Here is a 25,460-nt window from a genome sequence, read left to right as displayed (position 1 = left end):
CCTTTTACTCCTGGCACCTAGGTGGATATCCCTGACCTGGGCCTGATGTGCCTGGGGAGATGGGGAAAGGGTGGGCTTCCCCCGGGGTTGAGCGGGATGACCGGGCATTTGGGCTCTGGGGTGGTAGATTCTGCCCAAGCCCAGGCCCCACGGGTCCAGCGCTGGGTGGGATTCATCACCCTGGGTGAAGATGTAGCCCCGGGGATACACTGCTGTTGACAACCACGAATGAATGCCTCAAAAATGCTAACATCGTACCTGGAAAAAGTGACTTCTGAGGCACGTGAGGAGTCGGCTAGGCTGAGCTGGGCTGTTTGTCCTTGAGCCCTTCCCTCCCCATCTCTGGCCTCAGTTGCCTTATCAATAAAAGGAGAGACTGGACAAGTGGATTTTGAAAGGCTTTCTCAGTCTAGTTGTGGAGTTCTGGGTTAGAGATGCTGAGAAAAGCTATGGGGCAAGGGTTCACCCGGGACCAAAGTCAAGGAGATGGAGCAGTTTCAAGGGAGAGGAAAGAGACCAAGAATTTTCTTAGTGAGCCTTTACGCCCAGGCCACCTGCCTGGCCCTCTGGCGTGGAACTGTCCAGGGCCCGGGGTGGGGCTCAGCCAGGACAGGAGCCCTGCACAAGCGTGGTGGCAGCTCTGCGGGCCAAAGTCCAGGAATCCTTATCAGCTTCTGCACAGTGACTCAGAACCTGCTCAGGCTCACCAGGTTGGGGGTTTCCTGACCTGCCAGAGGGTGGAGGGTGGGGACAGGAGGCAGAGGTTTCCTCCTGCCGAGAAAGAAGATGTGAATCCAAGAAGTTCTGTTTTCAATGAAGTAAAAATATCCCCCTCCCTTTCACCCGCAAACCTTACTGGAAGGGTTACACAGGGCAGAGGCTCTGAGCCCCTGGCAAGGCCCTGGCCACTCCTGGGGCATTGGGGAGAAAAGAAGAGAAGCTGAACACAGATTCAGTTGAGTTTGTGGCATGTTTTTGGTGAACACAGACTAAGTGGTCCCTACAGAGCAGGTACACACTAAGCACGTCACCAATGTTGTCCTACGGAGATTTCTAGCAATCCTGTGAGGTCAGGTTGGAAACAGCATCTACATTTTACAGAGAATCCTGAAGTTCCGGAGAGAGACAACAACCTGCCCAAGGTCATGTGGCAGGTGTGGGTAGGAGATGACAGGTTCAGGAGGCAGAGGCACTCTCGGCTGGGTCAGAGTCACAGCGTCACCAAAGGACTGAAAACAGGAAAGAAGGTTGGGCCAAGGGAGGCAAACCATTCACCAGAGATGCTGAGGGCAGAGAGGCAGGGCCATGGCCTTGGCTTGAGAAGGGCCCCAGAGTCACTAAAGGCCCCAGAGACACGCAGAATCACTAACACCAACCGACCAGCCAAGGAACAGAGCTGTGCCTGAAAAGACATCCCAGCTCTGCAAGCCTTGCCTCTGTTTCCCCATCTTTAATCCTTGGGGGTTTGGTGTGTGAATGGAATGAGATAAAATATGGGCAGGACCCTTAGTAAGAGGCCTGGTACACAGGGGTCACTTCAATGTCAGTTAGCGTTGTTAGATGTTATTACTAAGACTGACAGGTCCCTCTTACAAAAGAGGAAGGAGCTAAGGCTCAGTGAGGGGCCTCTGCTACCTTCTTCTGTAAGTTGAAGGAGCTGAGTTGGAGACTCTTTTAGTGCCCAGTGACTGCTCCCAAGCTGAGCAGGTAGCAAGGGGTAGGGCAGGGAGAGAGTTCACTCCCACACCCCACTGAGCCCCAGGGTTGCCTTACTCAAGAACGATGTCCCCCACAGTGTCCAGAATGTAAAACCTCCCAGTTCTCAGCCTTCCGGGTGCCCAGGCAGCTTTGAGGTCTGAGACAACGGTGATGATCCTGTGAGCGCAAAACCCATGGGGGATCCCTGCTGCTCTGTGAGGAAGGCAGAGACGACCGGGCAGCTAGCTGCCATCAAGAGATACTCAGTTTCTGTCCATCAGTCCTTGGTGCCCAGAATCCACCTGACCCTCACGGAGACACTTCCAGCATCTTCTCCTTGAAATCCATCCTGTCCTGCTCCTGGCTCTCTGGCTGCTCCAGGCGGCTGTCCTCGTCCTGGCTGACCTTGCTGGGTGTCTTCAGAAATCTGGAAGTCAAGCCCCAGTTGCAAATCAGCTCCTGCCCCAGCTGCTTCCAGCCCACCCAACACCACCACTTCCCCTTTTCACGTTGGCCCCTAGGCTACTCACCTGAATAGGAGTTTCTGTCCGGGTTCTTTCTTAATGATGTTCAGCTTATAGTAGTGGCGCAAGGCACGAGACATCTTCTCATAGGTCATGTTCACCCGGTTCTAGAAGGCAAAGCAGTCCCACATCACCCTCCTCTCCCCACCCCACTCCTTCCAAGCCTCAGTTTCCACACCTGGAAAGGAGCAGGTTGGGGAGTGTCTGGGTGGCTCAGGTGATTAAGCATCGGCTTTTGCTTTCAGCTCAGGTCATGATCTCAGGACTGGGAGATCGAGTTCCATGTCGGGCTCCACACTCAGCCAGGTATCTTCTTGGGATTCTCTCTCTCCCTCTCCTTCTGCCCCTCCCCATGGTCACTCTCACTCTCTCTCAAAAAAAGTATCTGTCTCTGTCTCCCTGCTTCCCATCCTCCACTACCTCCATTTCTTAAAAAAGAAAGAAAGAAAGAAAGAAAGAAAGAAAGAAAGAAAGAAAGAAAGAAAAAGGAAAAGAAAGGAGCAGATTGAACTGGGTGGTTTCCTAACCCCTTCAGTCAGGATTGTTGTCAGCATTTCTAAGAGTTTTTTGAGTTTGGAAGGAGAAAGGCAGGGGAAGGAGGGAGGAGAAATAATGAGCACTATCTACAGCGTTGAGAACCATGGGGCAGAAGTAAATCAGCTGTTGCTTTTATTTTTTAAAATAATTTGTTTTAAAAAGATCTTATTTATTTATTTGAGAGAGAGTGGGCACAAGCAGGAGGGGCGGGGCAGAGGGAGAAGTAAACTCCATGCTGAGCAGGGAGCCTGATGCGGGGCTGGATCCTAGTATCTCGAGATCTTGACCTGAGCCGAAGGCAGATCTTAACCAACTGAATGACCCTAGCACCCTTCATGCATTGTTTTTAAATAGCAAATGTCAGGGACGCCTGGGTGGCTCAGTTGGTTAAGCAGCTGCCTTTGGCTCAGGTCATGATCCCAGCGTCCTGGGATGGAGTCCCACATCGGGCTCCTTGCTTGGCAGGGAGCCTGCTCCTCCCTCTGCCTCTGCCTGCCATTCTGTGTGCCTGTGCTCGCTCTCTCTCCCTTTCTCTCTCTGACAAATAAATAAAATCTTTAAAAAAAATAGTAAATGTCACCCGGAGCAACAAATCAAATACGTATATATTTAGTTGAAAACACAGTCAGAGAGACAGCAGGGGAAGGGGAGCACAGCAGTAGGAGGAAATCACCACAAGCTGTGTGACTTTCGCTAAGTCATTTTATCTTTTCTCTCTCTGAGGGTTGAACAGTGCAGAGTAAGGGCAAAGAGGCTGGGCTTTAGTGTCACCGTAAGCCCCAGCTCTGCCATTTGGCAGTTGCGGGACCTCGGATAAGTTTCCTTGCCTCTTTGCATCCGTTTCCCTGGCCTCCAAATGAGGATAAGACCATTTATCTTGCAGGTGCATTGTGAGGGCTAAATTAGCTAAACCCTTCGAGCACTTAGCACAATGCTCGGCATGTAGCATATGCTCATTAAATGGAAATGCTGCTCTCTGGGCCTCAGTTTCCCTCCCTGTACTACATGGGGACTGAACCAGGTGAACACATGCAGCTTTGAGTCATTTACATCCTTCCAGCCACCAATACCCTGAGAGGCAACAAGAGGGGGCACCGCGGGGCTGCGTGGGTGGCACAGTTGGTTGAGAGCCCAACTCTTGATTTTCTCCCCAGTCGTGATCTTGGCGTAGTGAGATCAAGCTCCAAGTGGGGCTCCTTGCTCAGCGGGGAGTTTGCTTTTCTTCTTCTCCCTCGCCCTCTGCCCCTCCCACCACAAATCAATACATCCATCCATCAATCAACCAATCTTTAAAATAGAGTAGAGCCCGGAGCCACACAAGACCTGAGATCTGGGTTTCTACCCCAGCTCTCTCCAGGAAACCAGGAAACTGGTCTCCTCATCTGGCCCAACTGCCCCACAGCACATATTGCACAATTCAAGTAAAAATGCTTTGAGAATCTCAAGTGCTAAGCAAAAGTGGGTTCGAGCGAGTAGATGGCAAGACCCCTGAGTTTCAGGGACAGTCCCCATCCTTCAGAAGTAACATCCTGTTGTCCTCCAGGATCTCCCAGAATAAATTGATCCCAACACTCCTGGAGCTGCTAGGAAGCTGGGGACGCCCTCCCCTACCCGGTCAGTTGAGGACCATCCCCTAGAGCTGACAGGTCCACTCTGAACCCCTGCTCTGTCTTCTTCTGGATGTGTGGAGGCCACCCCGCCTGCTGGCTGTGGTTTACCTTATGGTTTCCCCAGAGTCTGGCAAGCCCGTTTGGATCCACAACTCTGAAGATCTTGGCATTCTTGTCTTCCCACCGGATGTAGGGCTCGTACCTGGGGTCAGAGAGCAGCTGGTACACATAATCCCACAGCAGCCGGCAGTCTGCAATTGAGCACAGGGGTGTAGACAGAGCTTTCCTGGAGCCATGAGGACAGGCATTAGGAAGGTGCTCTGGCGCTCTCTAGGCTAGGGCCCAGGCATGCAGTGGGATGGTCAAGATGACAGCTTCAACAGGACCAGACACGTGTGTGGGGGTTCATTGCCTCATTTATTCCCCATAACTTTAGGTAGTGGTTACCTTTATCCCCAGGAAGATGATGGAATGGGCTCATAGAGGTATGGACAGATTCCTCAGTCACCGAAGTCTCCTAGTGACACACAGACCAAGGTGTCTAACCTAGCCAACATCCTTCATGGTGGCAAGGGCAGGCAGTGGGGGTGCCAGAGCGTGGCCAGTGGCCTGTACCTGTCTCCAGATTCATCCCTTCAGCCGCTTCTCCATTAAATTGGGATTATTAAATCCACCCTGTCGAACCCCCTGGGGTGAGGCCTTGAGAAAATCAAACGTGCCATCTTGGAAGGCAAGTGGCAGAGAGGGCCTGGGAGTAAGAGATTTAGTCCCCCTCCCTGAGTCTTGCAGATAGGTCATTTCCAGCAGATTCCCTAACCTCTTCCAAGCCACAGTTTCCTTATAGGTGGTGATATGAGGATTAAGTAACATAAACTCAAAAGCCCTTGGCCCAGGATCTGGTACAGAGTAAGTGCTCAAAGAATATTTTATTTATTGATTTATTTATTTATTTGAGAGATAGAGAGAGAGAGAGAGGTTGCAAGTAGGTGGCGGCGGGGTGGGGAGAAGCAGGCTCTCTGCAGGGCAGAGAGCCCGATGCGGGGCTCCATCCCAGGACCCTGAGACCATGACCTGAGCTGAAGGCAGAGGCTTAACCCATTGAGCCACCCAGGTGCCCCAAGTGCTCAAAGAATATTAAGCATCATTATTAAAAAGACCTGATATTTGTGTGTTAGTGATTCCCAGCCATTTCCAACCCAGAAGCTAGGCTTCCGCCCCTTCTGTGGTGTCTTAGAACAAACCACCCCTTGGCGGTAGTTGAGCAGGCGATTTATCTGTCAGTCTGTCTGGTGGCCTTTAATCAACCCTTTACTGATGAATGTAGAGTGGAATTGTGTCACCTGCTTAGCGTTCAGGCTTTGGAGCCAGACTTCCTGGGGTCACACCCCAGCTCTGCCACTTACTGCTGTGTGATTGATCCTGGGGGAGTCACTTAACCTCTCCTTGCCTCATTTTCCTTGCTATAAAATGGGTCTAACACAAACCTCCAAAAGCTGGTGTGGGATTAAATAAAGTTCTCAGAATCACACCCAGCACCCAGTAAGCACCCAACCATTTAAAAAGAAATACATAAAAATTCGAAGGAGAAGAGTATGCCATGCCAATCTCACGGACTATGACCGGCTTCACTGTCCCTGCCTTGGAGAAAGGGTGTGCTTGGCGACCCTGGACAGCGCTGCCTGCTGCGTCCAGATTGTGGCCGGCATACGGTCAGTCACCTTATATCCCCCAACAACCCAGCACAGACTCATTCTCAAGCTGAAAACAGCCCTCCTCCCTGCCACCCACCCCTGGGACTTGGCCTCAGCACACCTCCCTCTGGGCCAGGGGCACATGGTCTCCTACTCACCAGCAATCCTGCCATCAATGGGGGCCTGTGGCATGGTGGGGAAGGAGCAGGCTCCCTTAGCCCTGCAGGCCAGGTCCGCACAGTGTGATACGTTGAGGGACTCCTCCCTGCTGAGGGGCCACTTGGCCAGGGGACTTGAGTTGCTGGCCAGCCCCAGGTGTGATGGCTGCTGCAGGACATTGCTTTGGGGAGCCAACGGAAGTGGCCCAGTTCCCTCTGCAAGCAGGTAAGTACCATTGATTATGTGGGCCCAGAGCCTCCCCCAGCCCAGACCCCTTAATGGCATGACTAGGAGCCCTGTGGGCAGCACTTCTAATGCTCTTCCTCCATCCACTTCCAAGCTGGAAGGTCAGGGAGGCACAGAGGGCTAGTGTGAGGGCCAGATAGACCAGGTGCTAACCCCAGCTCCCAGACAAGTAACTCAATCTCTCAAATCTATTCCCTCATCAGTAAAATGTTTGCAAAGCCAAGGGATGACAGAACCAGGTCCAGAATCCAGATGCCTTGTACCTCAGTCCTATGTCCTCTCTATGCACCCCAAAAAATATTTATTGAGAACCTTCTGTGAGCCGGCATTGTTCTAAAAACCTTGAGGACATACCACTGAACTGAAAAACAGAGCCCCTGCTATCATGGAGCTTGTATTGTAGCAGTGGGGGCGTTGGCGGGGGACGGTGGTTGGAAAGGGAGAGAGATGATTAAAATAAAAAAGGAAATAGAAATAGTATACAATATGAGGGGGGATGGAATAAAACGTTATAAGGCGGATGGGAAATCCTGGGAAAGACAGAGGTACATAATGGTACAGGAAGTTCTCACTGAAGTGTTAACACCTAACAGATATGTGAAGGAAGTAGAGAAGTGAGCTATGTGCGTATCTAAAGGAGGGAATTCCTGGCGGGGAGAGCAGAGGCCCTGAGGCAAGAATGTCTCTGGCTTGTTCAATGAAGAAGCCACTGTGGGTAGACCAGCATGAGCGAGCGGGAGCAGGGTGCGGGAGGCCAGGGGAAGACAGGAGGTCATTGTAAGGACTGTGGCTTTGACTCTGAGTATATCATGGGATCCATCGGAAGATTTTGAGCATAGAAGCGACAGAATCTGACTTACGGATCTCTCTAGCTACCCTGTTGTGAATAGATGATAGGAGGTCAAGAGTGAAAACAAGGACACCAGTGCTGGCATCTAGAGGTGGTAGGGCTGGGCCATGGGCAGCAGGGGAGGTGTGTGAAGTGAGTGGGTTCTGGTCATGAGGGCTGGGCCATGGGCAGCAGGGGAGGTGTGTGAAGTGAGTGGGTTCTGGTCATGAGGGCTGGGCCATGGGCAGCAGGGGAGGTGTGTGAAGTGGGTGGGTTCTGGATAGATTTTGAGGATACTTTTTTTTTTCAATTTATTTATTTTCAGAAAAACATTATTCATTATTTTTTTCACCACACCCAGTGCTCCATGCAAGCCATGCCCTCTATAATACCCAACACCTGGTACCCCAACCTCCCATCCACCCCCCCGCCACTTCAAACCCCTCAGATTGTTTTTCAGAGTCCATAGTCTCTCATGGTTCACCTTCTCTTCCAATACAGTCAATAGGACTTGTTGATGGTGGGGATTTGAGTGGGAGATAAAGCAAGCAATCAAAGGTGATGTCCAACATTTTGGCCAGAGCAACTGGGAGGATAACGTTGCAGTTTGCTGAGATGAGGAAGTCTGGAAGAGGAGCACGGCTGTGGGGAGGGCAGTGGGGCAGGACTCAGGTGTTTGCTTTAGGAGCTTTTAGGGTTCAGAGGCCCATTAGACATCCCAGGAGAGGTGTAGGGTAGGCAGTGTGGGGTGTGAAAATCTAGAATTCACAGAGATCTGGGCATATGTAGGGATCATTAGTACTAGATGGTATTTAAAACCCTAGGTCTGAGTCCAGATAGAGAAAAGCCCCCCAAGCCGTGGGGTACCCCAACACTGAGAAATAGGGAAGAAAAAGAGAAGCCAGAAACTGAGAAGGAGTGACTGTGGAGTGTTCTGGAAACCCAGGGAAGAGTTTGAGGGGAGGGGGAATGACCCACTGGGTTGTAGGCCATGATAATAGATAAGGACTGATGGTGGATGGAGACACCCCCAAGTTCAGGCTGCTACAATCCCTAATAAGGACAATTTCCACAGGGAGATCAGGAGAAGAGGAAATGCTTTGCTGGAGAAGAGAGCAGAGAAATGAGGAGACAGGAGGAGGAGGGCTGCCGAGAGAGTCACAGGGGCCAGGGTGAGGGCTAAGGAGGCAGGGCAGAGGGGAGCTGGGAGCTCAGCCCACACAGCTGCTTCTTCCCTTAGGTTGCCTAGAGGAAGCCTTGCCATCCTTCCCAGTGAGGCCAACTTGGGGGAGAGTCCCAGAGCTCGGAGAAGAGATCCTCACCTTCCAGGAGGCAGGGGCAGCACTGAGTGGACACCTTGTGCCTGAAGGCCCCTCCAGAAAAGGGTCCACACACCAGGGCTTGCCTCTGGGTCTTGATGTACTGGAGCAGCTCATAGAGGACGTCACCTAGGAGTGGAGGAAGGGAGCAAGTCAGTCACCTGACTCTGGGGTGATGGCTGGGGTCAGTCACAAGCTTCGTACTGATGAGATGAGAAGTGGCAGAGTTGAAGTGGGTAGAGAAGACAAGAGCCATGGGGAAGTGGAGGGGAAACGACAGCAGGACATACCTCTGGGTCTCCGCAAACAACCAAACAGATTCCTTTGCCGCAGGCCTGCTCTTGCAAGGAATGACCAGGCAAACATTTATGGAAAGGGGGACATCTGCCATGCTGAGACGTGAGCATGCTCCTCCAACCAATGCATCCATCTCCCTCCATCTCCCTCCTGGGCCTACCTGGGTTTCCATCAGAACATTTTAGAGGGAATCCAGTGAGTTCCCCTGACCTGAACCAGGTGCACGAAGCCGGAAGTCATCCTTGGTGAGAATGCAGAGGGCTCGGCCGTTCATCTCAAACCCATGCTCCCCAGTGCACTGCAGAGAGTATTCCTGCTCAGCCCAGCGCAGCCAGTACAACACATCTTCCCTGCTCCAGAGTGCTGGCTGGATGCCTGCAACCACAGGGACAGGGACTGGGAGAGAGGACAGGGCAGAGGCAGGAGCTCTCCCCACAACAGTCACTCATCCTTCCACTTCAGGCCCTCTCTGGAATGTCACCTCCTCCAAGAAACCCACCCAGAATGCTACATCTGCACCAATGCTGTCCTCTCCTGTTTCCCTCTTGCTTACCATGTTCTGTTCTTTTCCTTCCTGGCACCTGATTTCCTTTTCATTGCACTTCACATAGTTATAAGTTTAAGTTTATGTTCATCATTATATGTGCATTATGTATGTGTTCACTTATTTTAGTTTTGGTACCCCAGCCTGTTTTCCAGTTCTTAATTCAACACATATTTACTGAACTGTTCCATGCCAGGCACCAGGCTAGATGCACGGGGACACATTGGTATATGTGTTCAGCACCAAGGACAGCACCTGGACCACAGGCGGTGCTCCATGAATAATTAACAGTCCTGTGAAGAAGGCATGTTATTGTTACTGTTTTCCCAATAAGTTAGCTGAGGCTCCCGGAAGCTGACTACTCCCGGGTCACACGGGCAGCATGAGGTACAGCCAGGTCCAGAATCCAGGTCTCTCTGGCTGCCGTATTCTTTTTTTTTTTTTTTTTTTTTTGCTTTTGTGACTGTGTTAATTTTATTTTATTTATTTTTTTTCCAATTTATTTATTTTCAGAAAAACAGTATTCATTGTTTTTTCACCACACCCAGTGCTCCATGCAAGCCGTGCCCTCTATAATACCCACCACCTGGTACCCCCAACCTCCCACCCCCCCGCCACTTCAAACCCCTCAGACTGTTTTTCAGAGTCCATAGTCTCTCATGGTTCACCTCCCCTTCCAATTTACCCAAATTCCCTACTCCTCTCTAACGCCCCTTGTCCTCCATGCTATTTGTTATGCTCCACAAATAAGTGAAACCATATGATAATTGACTCTCTCTGCTTGACTTATTTCACTCAGCATAATCTCTTCCAGTCCCGTCCATGTTGCTACAAAAGTTGGGTATTCATCCTTTCTGATGGAGGCATAATACTCCATAGTGTATATGGACCACATCTTCCTTATCCATTCATCCGTTGAAGGGCATCTTGGTTCTTTCCATAGTTTGGCGACTGTGGCCATTGCTGCTATAAACATTGGGGTACAGATGGCCCTTCTTTTCATGACATCTGTATCTTTGGGGTAAATACCCAGGGGTGCAATTGCAGGGTCATAGGGAAGCTCTATTTTTAATTTCTTGAGGAATCTCCACACTGTTCTCCAAAGAGGCTGCACCAACTTGCATTCCCACCAACAGTGTAAGAGGGTTTCCCTTTCTCCACATCCTCTCCAACACATGTTGTTTCCTGTTTTGTTAATTTTGGCCATTCTAACTGGTGTAAGGTGATATCTCAATGTGGTTTTAATTTGAATCTCCCTGAGGGCTAATGATGATGAGCATTTTTTCATGTGTCTGATAGCCATTTGTATGTCTTGATTGGAGAAGTGTCTGTTCTGCTCTGTTGTGCCAGCTCAGGTCTGGGTTTGCTCAAGGAAAAGCCCAGAGGACAAAGAATTCTCCTGTACCCATTTCCAGCTTGTGTGTTCTTGTCTCTGGCAATACCCAGACAAGGAGCTGCTTTCTTTTATTCCTCCTCCTTACATGTCTACTCTGCTTGGACCTCTTATGCTCCTAATGTCAGTTATTTACCTCCCTAATCTGGGTTGTGTTTAACCAGGCCACCTTGTGACTCTTGTGGGCCTGTGCCTTCAGAGGCCCCTTCCTCAACTAAAATATACTTAAAATTTTATTTTATGACTGCATTGGAGAAAGATGAGTGTATTGTTATATGTGAAAACATTTTATTTAAAATTTTTAAAAATTTATTGTTTTTTAATGACATATAATGTATTATTAGCCCCAGGGATGCAGGTCTGTGAATCATCAGGTTTACACACTTCACAGCACTCACCTTAGCACATACCCTCCCCAATGTCCATAACCCAACCACGTTCTCCCTAGTAAAAACACTTTCTTCTGCCTAAAAGTTTAGTTTTTTTCTCTTGACTTCAAAAGAAATCAGAACTTTTTTGTGGGCCCCTAAAAGTGTTAGGGCCCCCAGCCCTGTGCCCACCATGATGGCAGCCTGGTGCTTTGCTTTGTGTGGTGTGTCTCCTTCCAAGAACGCTTCAGCCCTGTGAGGATCCTGTGTCACAGTGGGAGGAGGCTGGGGCTCATCAGGGCTGGTGCAATAGGTAGCAAAACTGAGGCAGGGGAGATACCTGTCCAAGGCCACAGTTTTGCAGTGACAAAGACTAAACCACCCTGTGACTGTCTTGGTCAGCAAAAGAAATAAAACTTGCTTTCATGTTTACAAAAAGAAGAAGAAGAAGGAGGAGGAGGAGGAGGAAGAAGGGGAAGGGGAGGAGGGGGAGGAGGAGGGGGAGAGAAAGAGAAAAAGGAAGAAAAAAAGAAAGAAAGAAAAAAGAAAAGAAAAAGTACAAGTGTATTACCCATTTGTCATCAATTCAGCCAATATCTAAGAAGCATGGGCCATGTGCCAGGCACTGTGCCCCTGCTGTGGACCTGGCACAGAGTGAGGCTGGCAGGAGGGTGTATCCAATGACTGTCTAATGACAATTCTGCTCAGCCACATGGAGGGAAAGGACCCTGGGCTCCAAACATAGAAGGCAGAGCAACACAGCCCAGTTTGGGAGGAAGGAGAGTTTCCCCTTAACTTTCTTTGGGGACCTAAGAATGAATAATGAAGAAGAAGAAATTTCTGAAACTAACCAATAAAGTAAGGGGGAAGAAAAGAACAGAGGTGACAACTGGCCTTCATGTACTACATATCACAAAGCCACATCATCAAGATCTGATGATATTACTGAGACTGACAAATATCAGGGAAAAAGATGGAGCCCAGAAATATGTGCACATGCACGTGGGTGTAAATTTAATACACAATAGGGGTTTTTATTCAGTGGAAAATGATAGTGAATTTGAGCTATGTTAAAACCACAATTGTTTTTTTTTCCCCCCCCAGCTGGAAAAAAATATATCTGGACCTTCACCGGTATCCACTTAGAAAAATCAGTTCCAGATGGGATTAAGGCTTAATGAATAGAACAACAGAAACCTCAAAAGAAATTGTGAGTGCCTGGGTGGCTCATTCCATTAAGCATCTGACTTGGGCTCAGGGCATGATCCCAGGGTCCTGGGATTGAGTCCCATGTCAGGTTCCCTGCTTAGTAGGGAGCCTCCCTCTCCCTCTGCTGCTCCCCTGCTTGTAGTATCTCACTTTCTCTCTGTCTGTCTCTCTCTTTCTCTTATTATGTCAAACAATAAAATCTTAAAAAAAAAAAGAAGAAAAATAAAAGCTTTTTTTAAAAAAAGTGGAAACAGGAAACCCACATGCATTAAACAAGGGTCGGGTGGGGGACCTCAAACCTCAACCAAGACGGGAAACTCAGAGGCTGTTACATAAGTGGAAGATGACTTGACTATATTAAGTTTTGTACGTGTGGTAAAAGAGACTATAAACGAAACTAAAAGAGAGCAAAATAAAAGGAAATATTTGCATCATAGATGACAGATGAAGGGCTAATGTCTATCAAGGTAAAGAGCATCTCCAAATGGATTCTTTTTTTTTTTTCCAAGACAAAACGTCTTACCAGCAATTTACAGTGAAGCAGGATTTCTCAGCCACAGAACTACTGACGTTTTGCCTTGATCATTCCTTGCTGTGGGGGCTGTCCTGAGCTTTGTGGAATGTTCCCCAGCATCCCTGGCCTCTGGGCACTAGATGTGAGCAGCAAACACACACACACACACACACACACACACCAATAAGATGTGACAACCCAAAATGTCTGCAGACGTCGCCACGTGTCCCCAGGGGAGAGGAGCAAAACTGCCTCCAGTTGAGCATCTCTGCAGCAGAACAAATCCACTAATAAACATGTGGCAAGACGTGACACCTCACTAGTCAGGGAGAGACACAACCAGAGAATGAGATAGCATTTTTTTAATGATAACACCTACCCCTGGCAGGAAGACAGGGAAAAGGACACCTTCCTGGTGGAAAGAGGAATTTAGAGTCTCCGTGGGAGATCAGCCCAGTGATTGCAGAAGGGCCCGAGACACAAAAGCTGAGCGGTGTGAAAGCTAGAAACCACCCAATAGATAGCGAGATTCAGAAGTGTCAGGGGCGGGCCCCTTGGCCAGCCAGGGCTGTTGGGGCTTGGGGGTCCATGGGCCATTGCATTTTTGTGGCATTGCCTTTTTCACAGTATTTGGGACTGTCGGCCTGAAAATTTAAGACTATGATTCCTGAGTCAGAGGAGTACACGGGCCTGTTTGGCCAGAGGGTGGGGATAGATTCCACATCCTCCCCAGCCATCCTACCTCCAGGGAAACACTAGAACTACATGAAGAGAAGGAAACTATAAACTTGGCAGACAGTATCAACCACAGATGTGGTCCTGCTACCCAGTCCAGAGACATGGGCTGGGGATGTCCCAAGCTGCCTGTGACAGACTCTGAGATCACACAGTAGAACTTGACAATGAAGCCTGTCATTGCCCCGGAGTGAGATTTAGTTTTTCTCTCATCACCTCTGGTTCACGCCTATCCTCACCTTTCATCCCTTTGTTGCTGGCACCTCCAGTCCAGTAAGTACGGAAAAGGGACCTTCCTGTTCCTCGTGTTTTAAAGAATACTAGGGGCATAAAGGGCCTTCCAATTAGGATTTGAGCCCCCAGGGAAGGATCAAATTCCAAGCAGTGGATCAGCCACCTAGCTCAGGGCCAAATCTCCAACCCCAGGCTCTGGGTCCCCAGCTCAGCCCCTTGCTGGCCAAGTCACCTGCAAACTATTCAACCTCTCTGAGCCTCCATTTCCTCCTCTGTGAAATGGGATAACATTTCACTGCCTGGCGGGGCTGCTGTGCTGTTTGAGGGGCAGGATGGAGCAAGGGTTAGGAGCCCAGGCTACATTCTGTGCAATCCAGCATCGCCTAAGAGCCATGGTGGGAATGCATTCACCAGAAGACATGTATGCGAATGTCCCCAGTGGCTGTGGTCATAATAGAAAAGAAGTGGAAACATTCCAAATACACATCAGTCTGAGAACGGACAATCACGTTGTGATGTTTCCATGCAATGCAAAACAGAGAGTACAAAACACTGCTACTCAGGACACATGGCTTAAAGCTCACTGATACTCTGCTGAAGGAAAGAAGCCCGACATAAAAATGCCATCAAGAACAGATGCTAATATAGGGGGAGAAATCAGAAGAGCAGTCGCCCTTGGCCACTTGGAGGGGAATGGACTGGAAAGAGGGACAAGGAAACTTGCTGGGGCACTGGAAATGGTCTAGTTCCTGATCTCAGTGGTAGCTGTACAAGTGTGTCCACGTTTGTACACTTGAGATCTGAACACAGGACGGTATGTAAATCATCCCTAAAGGAAAAGGAGAAACGTACAACATAAAGGATCGATGATGGTGGCAGGCCAGCTGGAAACTGGCAAAACGACTGTGTTTCAGTGTCCTCATCAGCAAATCGAGGGTGGTGACGGAATACAGTACCAGCAACATGGGGCTGTCATCAAGATTCTACGGAATAACCAATGTAAAGACCAGGGTCTGGCACGTGGTCTGTGCCTTCCAACACAAGTGGAGCTCTTGATGTTAGCCGAGGTGACACGAGTAAAAAGCTTGGCAAATGGCCTCCCACACCTAAGAGCTCCATAATTGCTGGCAAGTGTTATCTAAGGCATCCACTATCCGCCCCCGCCTCCCCAGACATCTTTCTGACCCTGTCTGGGATGAGCCTAACGGAGTCTCCCCTTACCAGTCTGACCACCCCTCAGGGGCTTTGCCTAGGCTCCTCCCTCTCTTGGTTGTGATCCATGGTATTTTCAGTTCCTCACATCAACCATCTTTGTGTCTCAAGACTCCAGCCTGATACCACCTTACTCTCCCAGCTCCAACCACATGATCACTGGGGACTTCCAGATCAACTGCTTCTTGGCTTCTGGAACAGGTCTGGACAGAGTCCCCAGCTGGGGAAGCTGGAGAGACTGTGGGTCCCAGACACCGCTGGAGGGTTTGTGTATCTCCCTGAAGAGTCAGCACTACCTTCCACCCACCCCCAAGAGTAAGGCAGGACTCAAAGCCTCCCCTCCCCATCTGGGCCACATGACCCTCCACTGTGTTTATCACTGGGCATCTTGCTTAAGCAGTCACTGTATCCCCCGCTAGAATGTCAGCTCCATGACCACAAACTTTGCCAGTCCCAGTCACTGCTATCTCTCCAATACCTACAGCAATGCTTGGCACATAGTAGATGCTCAATAAATATAAACTGTCTAAATGAGTGAGGTGAAAGACTTCTAGGCGTCCTGACCAGCTTCCAATCTCACCCAAACCAGGTCTCTCTTTCCATGGCATCCCTTTCACTCTCTTGCTCAAGAAACTGACTCCCAACTATGAACTTCAGCAAGTCAAAACTCCTCTGTCTTGATCTTAAGACCCCTCAAGCTGCCCCTCCCCTCCTGAGCAAAGATATTTCCCAGCTACTCCTCACCATACCCCTGCAGTTTGCTAGATGGAGTGACCTCTAGAATGACAGAGCTGGACAAATCATGAGCAACCAAATCCAGAACCAACAGCTGGTTTCTACCTTCCTGGCAGGGTTCACAAGAAGAATACAAGAAACTGTAAAGTGCTTGGCCAGTCTGATAAAAACGGGAGTCGCCGTCATCCCACACCGGAGGCTGTTGCTCAGAGAGAGTGACAGCTGTAGGGTCTGAGGTACCCGAGTTTGAATCCCAGCCCCACTATTTTACTGGAGGCTGACTATGGACAAGATCATTCTCCCTGCTGTAAGATCAGTGTTCACATCTGTTAGGCGGGGATAATAAGAATCTACTTTCTAGGCCCATTTAAGTGTATTTAACCACAGTAAACACAATATGCCCAGCACAATGACTGGGCAAGAGTAAAAACTCAACAAATGATATGTATTATGATTACCAACATCCTCACTGATGAAGCCTGCCTGAAAACAGAGGGAGCAGCTTGTTTCTATGCCATGATTGCTGTAGCTTGTCCTTGGCTTATTGAGGGTCACTGTCTGTCCAGGGTCTTCAAATCTGTCACACCATTGTTTTCCTGACTTTCTCAGCTGATATGGCCTTTCTTGGTAATCATACTTAGCTTTATGGTCACCAGACATTGGGCCAGGGCTAGTGCAAACAGTTGTGTTGTGTCCTGCACAAAGGCACCATTGGAGGGAAGGGATGGGAGGGTATGGATGAAGCCAAGCCCAGCCCTGGCTGGCTTTGGCTTGGCTTCCTCAGAAAGGAGAGATCTTTTTAATCAGCACAAAGATGCACATGGTCTATCCCTGACCGTGACTTCAGGAAGGAGGCGGTTCTTTGTTGTCAGATCATGGGGTTTTGGAATCTCCCATCTGTGTGTTGTTTGCCACATTCTCTTTCATTGGCAGGTGGAAACATCACTGTGAATACTCAAAGCTTCCAGAACATTCCCTTTGAGCCTCCAGCCTCCACATTTCACCCCACCCCACCTCTCTCTTGGCACCTGCATCCATCTAACTTACTGCTTCTCATATGCCTCAACCTAGGGCAGAGTTTCTCATACCATTCTGACCTCAACCCACAGTTTAAAAAGAAATGCATTCTATATCATGACCCCCACACATGTATATATAAAGAGCCCAAAGTATTCATGAAATATTCTATTTCATTTTTTAAACATACTTATTTTGACCCACTAAATTGGTTTCATTCCTTAGTAAGTCCTGACCAAAAACTGAAAAGCATTGTTAGGACATAGCTATATAAAATGAGTCCCTCAGATGTATTTTTTTTTAAAAGATTTTCTTTATTTATCAGAGAGAGCACAAGCAGGGAAAAAGGAAGGCAGGGGCAGGCACCCTGCTGAACAAGGAGCTTGATGTGGGACTTGATCCCAGGACCCTACGGTAATGACCCAAGCCGAAGGCAGACACTTAACCAACTGAGCCACCCAGGCAGCCCCCAAATGTATTTCTAGCAGTAGCAGCAGTGTCACCCAGAAGTCTACTAAAGATAGGGCTCACTAGAGGCTGTGCCCCACCCTCAAGCTACTGAATCAGAACCTGCATGTCAACAAGCCTTCCAAGAGACCCGTGTACACGGGAAAATAAAGTGCCAGGGGACTCTCTGTAGATGAAGTGTGCGAACTTGAGCAGCAAGTTCATCTGTTGGAATTCCCCCAAGGGCCTGTTCCCTTGTTTGGCATGGCCAGGGAGTTGCCGAGAGGTGTCATCCCTCTGCCCATGACATCTGAAAATTGCAGGTGACACTTTATGGTCTCTTTGCATGGCTTATTCACACCTGGGAGCTTTGAAAATCAATTTCAAAAGGCAGAGACACGGGTTCCTCTATATCCAATGGTGGCAAGTTCAAGTTCAAGAGGGTTTTGTTTTGTTTTGTTTTGTTTTGGGGCCAGGGAATGAGCTCCAGGAAAATGCAGAGTCAGGACCGAACTAAGTTCTCGGTGTGAGGACCCTCTGGCCACCAGCTGCACAGATGACTTTCTCATGTGGAGTCTCAGTGTCTCTGTTATCAAATGCGGCCATGCTGGTGACCAGTTCTAAACTGCCTCTTCTCAAAATCCCCTGAGGTGTCCCAAGAGGTTGTATCATCTCCTCCCAGACTCCCTCCCTGGGGGACCTCAGCCCGGCTCCTGCAAGGGGTCCCAGGGGCCGGACTGCCTTCATAGCTCCTGACTCATCCTGGCCTTGGGAAAACCCTCCAGGATGCAGACTGCGGGGAGGGGCCGTGTGAATCCTCTTCCGCTCTCCACTTCCAGAGAAGAAGACATCATTGTGAGTCTTCTTGTGAGTGCAGGGCACTGTGCTGGAGCCTCATGGATCCAGCCCCTCCGTCTCAGCCCACGTCCTGTGACATGACTGGACAGTCATCCTCAGAGGGAACTTTGAACTACTCTAATGCACATCTTTGTTTGTCAGGCAAATAAACACGGAAATATAAGCTCTACAGGGAAATTGTTGGTGTGTTCTCCTCATTGCCAGCTCACAAAGCTATAAGCAAGATTTGTTTTGTTGGAGAAAAGAAATCTTGCCGTTTGTGATGATGTGGATGGAACTAGAGGGTATTATGCTGAGCAAAATAAGTCAATCTGAGAAAGACAATTATCATTTGATCTCCCTGATATGAGGAATTTGAGAGGCAACATGGGGGCTTGGGCTTGGAGGGTAGGGAAAGAAAAGATGAAACAAGATGGGATTGGGAGGGAGACAAACTATAAGAGACTCTTGATCTAACAAAACAAACTGAGGGTTGTGGGGTGGGGGGGCGGTGGGGGGAGGGGGATAGGGAGAGAGTGGTTGGGCTGTGGACTTTGGGGATGGTATGTGCTATGGTGAGTGCTATGAAGTGTGTAAACCTGGCCATTCACAGACCTGTACCCCTGGTGCTAATAATACATTATATGTTAATAAAAAGTTAAAAATTAAAAAAAAAAAGAATGTGAGGTTTAGATGAGTAAACATTGCTACTGAAGGAGAAAAAAAAAAAAGATTCGTTTTGTTGGTTCACCTTCCTGCTGAGGCAAATCACCATGATGATTAGAAGAGAAGCCAGAGGTGAAGGAGGGAATGGAATGGGCAACTGAGGATAAATGTCAGTGAGATGCCCAGCAGTGGAAACCCAATTTCAAGAAACAGGAATGACATCACCCCAGCCATCTGAAAGGTCAACCCTTCATTAGGTGTCAGCAGTTTGCTTATTTGGGATGTTGTTGAGAGGAAAATGAGTCATTTCGTATACCCTATCTTTTAAGACTTTTAGGTATTTACTAAGGGCCAGAATTGGGTTGCCTGAATATTTTCAGAAGTAAATATGACTCATGAAACCTAAGATGAGAAGCATAGAAAATGCTACTTGGGCATGCCCATGGTCCTTGGCTTTCACCTCTACTCTCTGAAGGCCGCCAAATGGCCGAATGTCAGCCCCTGACTTTGCACCTGACTTAGACAATGCAAAGGGCGACGTGGAAAGCTGAAGAGGAATGGAAAAGTGGGGATGAAGCCAAGCCAAGCCCTGGCTGGGTTTGGCTCAGCTTCTCCCCAAAGGAGGGGTCTTCTCAATTTGCAGTGGAGTCAATGGAAGCAGCCTTACCCTAGGGCGAATGAAGAACCTGCTTCCTTACCCTGGGGCTGGGTGGAATCAGGGTATACTCTCACTGCTCCCCAGAGGTCCCCATTGGGAGTGAGCTCCAGTTGCCCGCAGTGCTACAATTTAAAAATTTTAAAAAAGATTTTAGGGGCACCTAGGTGGCTCAGTGGGTTAAAGCCTCTGCCTTCCGCTCAGGTCATGATCCCAGGGGCCTGGGATCGAGTCCCGCATCAGGCTCTCTGCTCAGTGGGGAGCCTGCTTCCCCCTCTCTCTACCTGCCTCTCTGCCTACTTGTGATCTCTGTCTGTCAAATAAATAAATAAAATCATAAAAAAGAAGATTTTATTTATTATTTAGTTTTTTATTGAGAACCTGCATGCAAGTGGAGAGAGTTCCAGGCAGACTCTGCACTGAGTATAGAGCCCAACACAGGGCAGAGATCCCACAACCCTGAGATCATGACCTGAACTGAAACCAAGAGTCAGACACTACCCACTGAGTCACCCATGTGCCCCTACAATTTAAATTTAAATTAGATTTCCTTCTCTCTTCTGTGGGGAAGTATTTCAGGGTCTGCTTCTGGAGAAATCTAATCAAAGTCAATAGGATTAGTACCTAAGGAGTTCTAAATAGATCACATGACCCTGCTCCCGGAACTGAGTAACCAGGGAACCAACTGGCTGAAGAGGAGAGGAAGTTCTTGTCACTAGAAATGGGCAGGAGGGCCTGGTAACCATTTCAGAGGGGCCCCATCAAAGGAGGCTTCAAAAAATTAAAAGGCTGGCATAATTGTATTTACCAAGGTGATGACTACTACATTTTCTAAATCCCCACTCCTCCTCCTGTACCCTCTTACCCAGTAACCTTGAGTTAGGCACCCAGTGGCAGGGAGGTCACTGACCTGGGCAGAACACAATCTTCTGGCCCTCAATTTCCTTATTTGGAATATGAGTGAATTACCCGAGGCAGCATCTAGGTTCTCTATCAGTGTCAACATCCTAGGACTTGGTGTGCCAATTATGGAAATAGACTTTGAAGATAGGGGAGACCATAGGAGGTAATCTGGAGGGCCTTGTGGGACCTGCAAAGAATTCCATCCCTCTCTGAGAATCGGTGTCCTCAGCTGCCATAAGATGACATCAAATGTCCTTCTCAGCAGTAACACCCAGGGTCTTTAGGTCCAGCCCCAAAGTCCCATTTTCCCTCATCACCGTGACTTGGGCTGGAAACAGAGCCCAAATCCTACCCTCCTACCAAGGTAACCATTGCCAAATATCTTTTTAGAACATCCCTGAGCCTCAAGCTACCAGTCAGGTTTGGCATTTGGACAAAACAAAGCAACAGAGGTTCTTTGTAGAGCTCCTTGCTCCTCTCCCTAGATCCCACAGCTACTTCCCTCCACCACAGTTCTGAGGCATGAGGGCCTCCTTCACGCTCCGTGGCTTTCTCATATCCATGAATCCCCATCTTCCCACAGGCTCTGTTCCTCATTAAAAGAATGCCAGGCTATGGAGAGGAGAGGCAGAGGCATTTGGGGGCAACCTGGTCTTCCCAAGGCCTATGAAGTCATACCCAACATTCTGGTAAGGATGTGAAATCAATTAGGCAGTGTTCCAGCCACTGGGTGAGCCTAGCAAGAAATGGCCTGGATGCTTCCAAGCCCAGATCACAGGTACCTCCCAACGCTGCCCCAAGAGCCCCACCCACTTTAAGACCTCCCACTGGCACGCAGCTTGCTACCTAGCCTATGATTCCTGTGGCTTAGGAAGTATGTTGAAAACTCTCTTAGAAGACTATCAGCAGGACCAAGGTTTGGCCTTAGCATGGAGAGCCCACTTGCTCTTGAGCCTTAGTTCTCCCACCTCTCAGCTCTGGCAGTTGAAATATAGGCATAAATACATGAATCTATGGCCTGTTCTCTGGTTAGGAGCTTCCTCGGGCAAGAGCATAATTTAGGAAAATGAAATAAAAAGATATGGCCAGTTGGTTTCTTGTGGTGCTCTTTGGATTGATTTGATTGTTCTACATATTCCTTTTTTTTTTTTTAAGATTTTATTTATTTATTTGACAGAGAAGGAGAGAGCACAAGCAGAGTGAGCAGGCAGCAGAGGGAGAGGGAGAAGCAGGCTTCCCCTTGAGCAGGGAACCCCACGCAGGACTCGATCCTAGGACCCTGCGCTCATGACCTGAGCCAAAGGCAGATGCTCAACTGACTGAGCCACCCATACTCCCTGTTCTACGTATTCCTATGCTTCCCCACCACTTGCCAATTTTTGACAATACATATATGCAACTTTTGAAACAATAACAGTTAAACGTAATTATTTAAAAGAGAGTTCTACATACACAGAATTTTTGTTCACTGTTTAACTCCATCTGACTACCTCATTGGAAGGAGTGTCCCCAACTCCTTGTCTTTAGATTGGAAGAGATCCTATAGCTCATTTGATCCCAACCCTCCTCTTACTAATGAGGAGACTGCCTGCCCTGCCCTCACCCTTGGCCATGGTAACCACATTCCCCACTGTGAGCGTTCATGTTTCCCTCTTCTGACTTCCTCATCAATGAAAAGTTAAAGAAAACCCAGCAAAGACATAGAAGATGGAGGGAAGGTAGTTCCTCAAGTAAGAAGTTCATGGGTCACATTTATGTCCTTTAAAAACATCAGTCTGGGCTGCCTGGAGGTATTAGTGTGTTAAGCATCAGACTCTTGATTTCTGCTCAAGTCGTGATCTCAAGGTCATGAGATCCAGCCCCAAATCATAGGGCTCCACACTCAGTGGGCAGTGAGACTGCTTGAGATTCTCTCTCTCCTCCTATGCTTCTGCCCTTTCCCTCCTCTGCTCTCTCTCTCAAATAAATAAATAATCTTAAAAAAAAAAAAAAGAAAGGAAAACATCAGCCTTTTTCCTCCTCTCTACTCACGGAGTCTTCCTGGTAGCTTGCAGATTCCCCCTTCACCCAGCAAGTTCATTCTAGCTTCACATCTGGCCTGGGTGCCCAGGGGTGGTGTGGCTGCCTCCGGCCTCACGGAAGAGCTGGCCAGTGATCCCTCCTAGAAAGAGGAAAAACCAGGGCAGTCAAAAACAAGCCTTCTCAGTGAAGTCTCCATCATCCTTAAATGTATTAAGAATTTTTCTTAAAGGGAAAGAGCATCTGTCTCTGCATCTATCTTAAAGGTAGGAACCAGGTGGGGGCACCTGGGTGGCTCAGTCAGTTAAGTGACTGCCTTTGGGTCAGGTCATGATGCCAGGTCGTGGGATTCAGAACCATGTAGGGCTCCTGCTCAGCAGGGAGTCAGCTTCTCCCTCTGCCTCTGTTTCTCTCCCCTGTGCTCATGCTCTCTCTCTCTCTCTCAAATAAATAAGAAATTTAAAAAAAATTTCAAGGTAGAAACCGTGTATGTCTTCAGATTGGTAACTTCAACATTTTGTACAGAGTGGACACATGATAAATTTCATTTTTCTGATTCAAGTTCTCCATGCACGTGCCTCACCCCACAGAAGGCTCCCCGCCAAGATTCTACTTGTAAGCTGGAAACCTAAGAGCCTAGGAATAGTCACTGGGACCTTGGTGAGAGGACACAAGGAACCTGAGGGGCCAGGATACAGAGACCTTAAGTCAGAAATAAATAAACCAACAAGTAAATGCTGTTTTCAAGGAAGGAAAAGGAAGGGTACATTTCTGAATCCCAAGGTCTCACCAAGGGAAGCCTGTATCTTTACAATTTTACCACCAGGTTAGCCTCAGAGATGATATGGGTCATGCTTCAGGACGGAGGGATGAAAAAAGTGACAGGAGTAACTTTGGGGTTTATGCCCAGCCACAGGTGCCAGTCCGTGAAAAGTAAAAGTGAAACCAGTCACAGCACGTCATTTTCTCAAACTAGAATCTTCAAGAGAATTACATTAATCTCTCGATGTCCGAGGACGGCAGCCTGCAGCGAAAGACTAGGGGTCTGGAACCACAAAACAGAGGAGGATTTAACACCTTTTGGGGGTAGTTCTCACCATGTTTCTGGCTGACCCCCACCACAGCACCCCCCCAATGCTGTATCCCAGGTAACCCAGCTTCAGAGGCTGCAGCCTGAGAGCAGCGCATGCCCAGTCGGAGAAGAGTCTAAGGTTTCACCCTTGCAGGAAGCCCCTTGTGGACCCTTCTACCCTCTTCCAAGCAGGAGAACCCGCCAATTCCGGGGTTTTCACTGCCTGGGAAATGCCAGCCTGGGAGCTACTGAGAGAGCTCTGGGCTTCAGCATGAAAGCCAGGGCGAGGTCTGATAAAAATATGGATTTGGATTGGAATCTTCTTCTTGGAGAGAGGAGGTGGAGAAAGGCTTTGGAGGTGGGAAGGGGTCCCTGCTCTGGGGCGGTTCTGAGACTGCTGGGGAAATATGACAAATGGAGAAGGAATTCTAAGAAGTGGGGGCCCCTCTGTGGTGGCATTTGCCAGCGGTTCGGGTCTGGTTTGCGCAGGAACTTGCAGGGACGTCACAACTGGATGATGGTAGGGGTGAGGCGGAGGTAAGGAGGGGCAGTATATAACATCGGGCGGGGAGGGGGAGAGGGTAGAGGGAGCGTGGGAAGAGAGACAGTGAGGCCGGAGGTGAGTGAGAAGGGAGGGCTGGTGAAGGATGAATGGTGAGGTTTGGGAATGCGTTTGAAAGTGAGATTCCAGCCAGGAAAAAGTTCTGATAACTTGAGTACAGAAACAGAAGTGGTGGAGGAGGGATTGGGGGAGGGGGCGGCGAAGGCGTGCGCCCGGGGGCGGGGGTGTTCCTCCGCCAGGCTCTTACCTGCATTACAGGTGGAGGTGAGAGAGCTCCGCGCTGTGAGTCGTGAGCGCTCCCCTGGCCGCGGCTGCTCGGCGCGCTGAGCCCCTTCTTCCCTCGCCCCTTAACTGGGTCCCCAAAACTGGAAGGTCGCGTAGGAGGAAATCTCTTTCGAGAAGTGCCCTCGGGTTCCCCGGGCCAGGAAGGTCTCAGAGCGCTCCGGTAATCGCTATCCTTCCGGGAAACGAAAACGAAAGAGCGGGATCCGGCTTCCACTCCCGCCCCAGCGGGCTCCGGGGAGGGCAGGAGCCGGGCCCTGCGGGAGCGCAGCGGCGGGGACTCTCGGCTCACCAGCCAGGAGGCGTCGGTCCCGCTCGCAGCCTCCCGCTAGAGGACGTCCCCTCTGGCAGCCTGGCCCTGGCTCCCAGGCGCACGGAGGTGAGATTCTGCGGAATCTGGGGAGCCGAGGGAACCCCTGGTCCTTGGGTCAGGACAGCAACAGACCAACTTCATGTCATTCCTGTGTGTCTCCGCATTTGGATGGGAGGGGACCTCTTAGGTTGTCCGCCTGGAACAGGCGCCTCTACCCTTCCTGGCCCTGACCCCAGCCCGGCCTGCCGTTGGGCCCTACCATCCCAGCAGCGCCCCACTGTCAGAGCGGCTGTGCTACTCCTCCTGACTCCCGACCCTAGTACCCTGTGGATACTGGCTGGAACCTTTCCCCAGGCCTCTGGCCGCTCCAGATAAGCCACCACACCAGCACAAAAGAAGGAAACCTGAACCTTCTGCAGAAACTCCGAAGCTATAGATGCTGTTACAAAGAGGGCTTAGCACTGATGTATCACGGGCTCCTGAAAACTAGTTAAGATGGGGCCAGAAACCCAATAGAAAATGAGCAAAGGATATGAATAGGCAGTCCACATAAAGTGTTGAATGGCCCGGAAACAAAGAAGACGCTCCTTATAAAAGATGTGCTTATAAAAGATGTGCAAATTAAAGTTTTTGAGATAACATTTTTTCCCGTTATTTTGGCAGAAATTCATACGTTTACTAACTTATTCTACTGGAGAGGCTGAGGGGAACAGAGGACACTCGGCAACCCCATGGAAGGCAGAAAGGCGAGATCTGGCAAAAGTTATAAATGCACATTAATACAGAAATGTATTCGATAAATTGACCTGCACATATCCAAAATGTACGTGTTA

At 49.2% G+C, this 25,460-nt stretch overlaps 1 protein-coding gene across 1 annotated transcript; it reads right to left on the bottom strand.

Moving 5' to 3' along the window:
• Nucleotides 1-850: 850 nt before the first annotated feature.
• On the bottom strand, nt 851-24,469 carry ETV7 (ETS variant transcription factor 7). The gene is made up of 8 exons (XM_044237930.1): nt 24,280-24,469; nt 22,411-22,540; nt 9,121-9,285; nt 8,617-8,742; nt 6,219-6,434; nt 4,478-4,620; nt 2,229-2,329; nt 851-2,125 (listed from the first exon to the last, which is right to left on the bottom strand). Exons 1-8 carry the CDS (start codon nt 24,283-24,285, stop codon nt 2,008-2,010), a joined length of 1,005 nt encoding a protein of 334 aa, XP_044093865.1. The 5' UTR covers nt 24,286-24,469; the 3' UTR covers nt 851-2,007.
• Between the last annotated feature and the right edge of the window lie 991 nt (nt 24,470-25,460).

The sequence above is a fragment of the Neovison vison genome, chromosome 1 (assembly GCF_020171115.1).
Source record: "Neovison vison isolate M4711 chromosome 1, ASM_NN_V1, whole genome shotgun sequence".
In the NCBI taxonomy this organism is placed as follows: Eukaryota; Metazoa; Chordata; class Mammalia; order Carnivora; family Mustelidae; genus Neogale; species Neogale vison.
This window is presented reverse-complemented; position numbering and strand designations above follow the sequence as displayed.